The 2500-nt window shown below is 51.1% G+C and overlaps 2 protein-coding genes across 2 annotated transcripts in view; both read left to right on the top strand.

The window, feature by feature from the left end:
- The window catches only part of LOC143124713 (paxillin-like), a 33525-nt gene that overhangs the window by 23829 nt on the left and 7196 nt on the right, over positions 1-2500 (top strand). The gene's annotated exons all lie outside the window — the stretch shown is intronic.
- The window catches only part of LOC143124723 (uncharacterized), a 4693-nt gene that overhangs the window by 1368 nt on the left and 825 nt on the right, over positions 1-2500 (top strand). Inside the window, exons 2-3 of the mRNA XM_076286432.1 lie at positions 1-426; positions 1961-2227. The exon at positions 1-426 is cut by the window's left edge and continues 879 nt beyond it. Of these exons, the coding sequence (XP_076142547.1) occupies positions 1-426; positions 1961-2227 (693 nt within the window). The remainder of the gene's footprint in view (positions 427-1960; positions 2228-2500) is intronic.

Below are 2500 nucleotides of genomic sequence, written 5' to 3'. Positions count from 1 at the left end.
CTGGACAAGCTGCTGTCCATGAGCTTCTCTACCAAACCTGAGAACGAGGCTCCAATGTCGGCAATGCAGGGGTCCAAGCCGAGCGCCGAGCCGTCACAGGAAGTGTTCGAGGAGCCCATCATGCCGATGGACCGGCGGGACGTGCGACCCGACACGCAGCTGTCGCAGTCGTTGCCGACGGAGTCGGAGCTGGGCGACGGGGGCCTGGACTACCAGTCGGACGCACGCAGTGATCTGGACTGGGCGGAGATGGATTTGAAGATGGTGTACGACGGCGCCGACGGCTCCATGACTCCACTGACCGAGGCCAGCTGGATGGACGAGTCGCTCACGCCGACGTCCTCCTGCCCCGGCACGCCCGATGGCCAGTTTGACCTCTACCCCATGCAGCCTCTCACGCTGGACCGAGTCTCCGCCTCCGGACACGTACGACACGCCACCCCCAGGGCTTAGCGCACACTGCCTGCTGCATGACAACTACCGCCTGGCAACTGATAGCTGCTGACTGGCATTGGCATCGGTTGACTGCCTTTGGGCTGGTGTGTAGAGTAACCTAGCAGTACACCTCTGGTGTGTGACAGTGCAGTGTAGTATAGTATAGTGTAGTGTAGTTGGATTTGGAGTGTACTGTAGCTGGATTTGGAGTGTAGTTGGGTTTGGAGTGTAGGGTTTGAAGTGTAGTTGGGTTTGGAGTGTAGTGTAGTGTAGTGTAGTGTAGTTGGGTTTGGAGTGTAGTTGGGTTTGGAGAAGTGGTCACCTCTACGTAGATGTCATGATGAGTGATGAGTGTAATAGGTGGGGCTATATACACAAGAGCTCATCAACTCAACAGTTACAACAACTGAAGTGTAACACAAACACACACACACACACACACCTACCTGCAGCCAACTGTAGATGATAGATGTTATAGCAGACTGGTGATTATTCAATAGAGTAGCAGTCAGGCTGTTTGTTTGTCAGAGTTGTGACTTGTGAGTCCCAGCTGCAGATTCAGGCCCTCATCCTGAGGATGTGCTGCTTGGGCTGCTGTTTACCATCGGTTTATATGGAGTCTCTGTATGTCATCTCAATCTGGATGTATATTGGTCTTATGGTCTGGGTGTGTATTGAGTCTCTTATGGTCTGGGTGTATATTGAGTCTCTTATGGTCTGGGTGTGTATTGAGTCTTATGGTCTGGGTGTACAGTATATTGAGTCTTATGGTCTGGGTGTATATTGAGTCTCTTATGGTCTGGGTGTATATTGAGTCTTATGGTCTGGGTGTACAGTATATTGAGTCTTAAGGTCTGGGTGTATACTGAGTCTTATGATCTGTGTTTATACTCATGGAAAGACACACATTTCATACATGAAGGAGGATTGTGAAGACAATCTTCCTCCTCATTCTCCCAGATTCCCAGCATGTGTGTGAAGCACTAAATCACAGATCCCACTTAACACTTTAACGAGTAACAACATTTGTTGAAGTTGAAGTCTCATTGATTGATGTTGTTTTGGACACTTTACTTAAAGTCTGTAGATCTTGATCCAGCTTTTGTTTGTGGGTTTGCATGCGTGTGTTGCTTAATTCACCTGTTACACTTTGTTCAGTTTAACTGCGTGGTCTAAGCTGCACATCCATTGGCTTATGCTGGATAGAGTGTGCTATGATTGGCTAATGCTGAAGTAGAATGCATTTCCGATTGGCCCTGGACTGGACTGGAGTGGACTAAGCTGTAGTATGATGGGCTTTCACAGGAGTGGAGTGTGCTATGATTGGCTATTAAAAGAATGTGCTGCCATGTAATTGGCTCATACTGGATTGGAAAGCGCTGTGATTGGCTTGTGCTGAAGTGAAATGCACTTTGATTGGCTCGCCCCTGGATTGGAACTCACTGTGATTGGCTTGCGCTGGAGTGGACTGCGCTATGCTTGAAACTCCCTTTGAACCCTCACAGCCTCTCTCCTTCCCGACCAGCTCAAGTCTGTGATCAGGCGTACGAAGGAGACGCCCAACGTGCACCCCATGTACCGAGAGAACCACCCGCGGCGTAAGATGGGGGCGCTCATCTACCACAAGAGCAACTCACAGGACCGGCTCATCGAGGAGCTGCAGGGCAAGCTGGGCATCAGCCGCAAGGAGCGGCCGCGCAAGCAGCCCGACGAATGGCTCACCGAGGGCGTGATCGTCATGAACAACCCCAAGCGCTCGCGAGAGGAGCGCAACGGCCCAGACGTGGACAAGGTAGAGGAGGAGAGAAGGAGAGTGAGAGAGAGACAGAGAGAGAGAAGGAGGGGAGCAGGGGAGGAGGGAGAGAAAGATGGAGAGAGTGGAAGAGAGTGAGAGGGTGAGAGAGGGGAGGGAGGGAGAGAAAGATGGAGAGAGTGGAAGAGGATGAGAACAAAAAGGGGAGGAAGGTAGTAGTGGATGAGGTAGGAAAGGGGTATGTTGGGATGGACAGAGGAGTGGACAGAGAGATGGAGAGAAAAGAGAGATAGAGAGGAAGGAGAGATAGAG

The sequence above is a fragment of the Alosa pseudoharengus genome, unplaced genomic scaffold, assembly GCF_046254945.1.
Source record: "Alosa pseudoharengus isolate Yale_2024_CS ecotype anadromous, Long Island Sound unplaced genomic scaffold, YU_APseudo_1.1 YU_APseudo_1.1_scf_15, whole genome shotgun sequence".
NCBI lineage: Eukaryota > Metazoa > Chordata > Actinopteri > Clupeiformes > Clupeidae > Alosa > Alosa pseudoharengus.
This window is presented reverse-complemented; position numbering and strand designations above follow the sequence as displayed.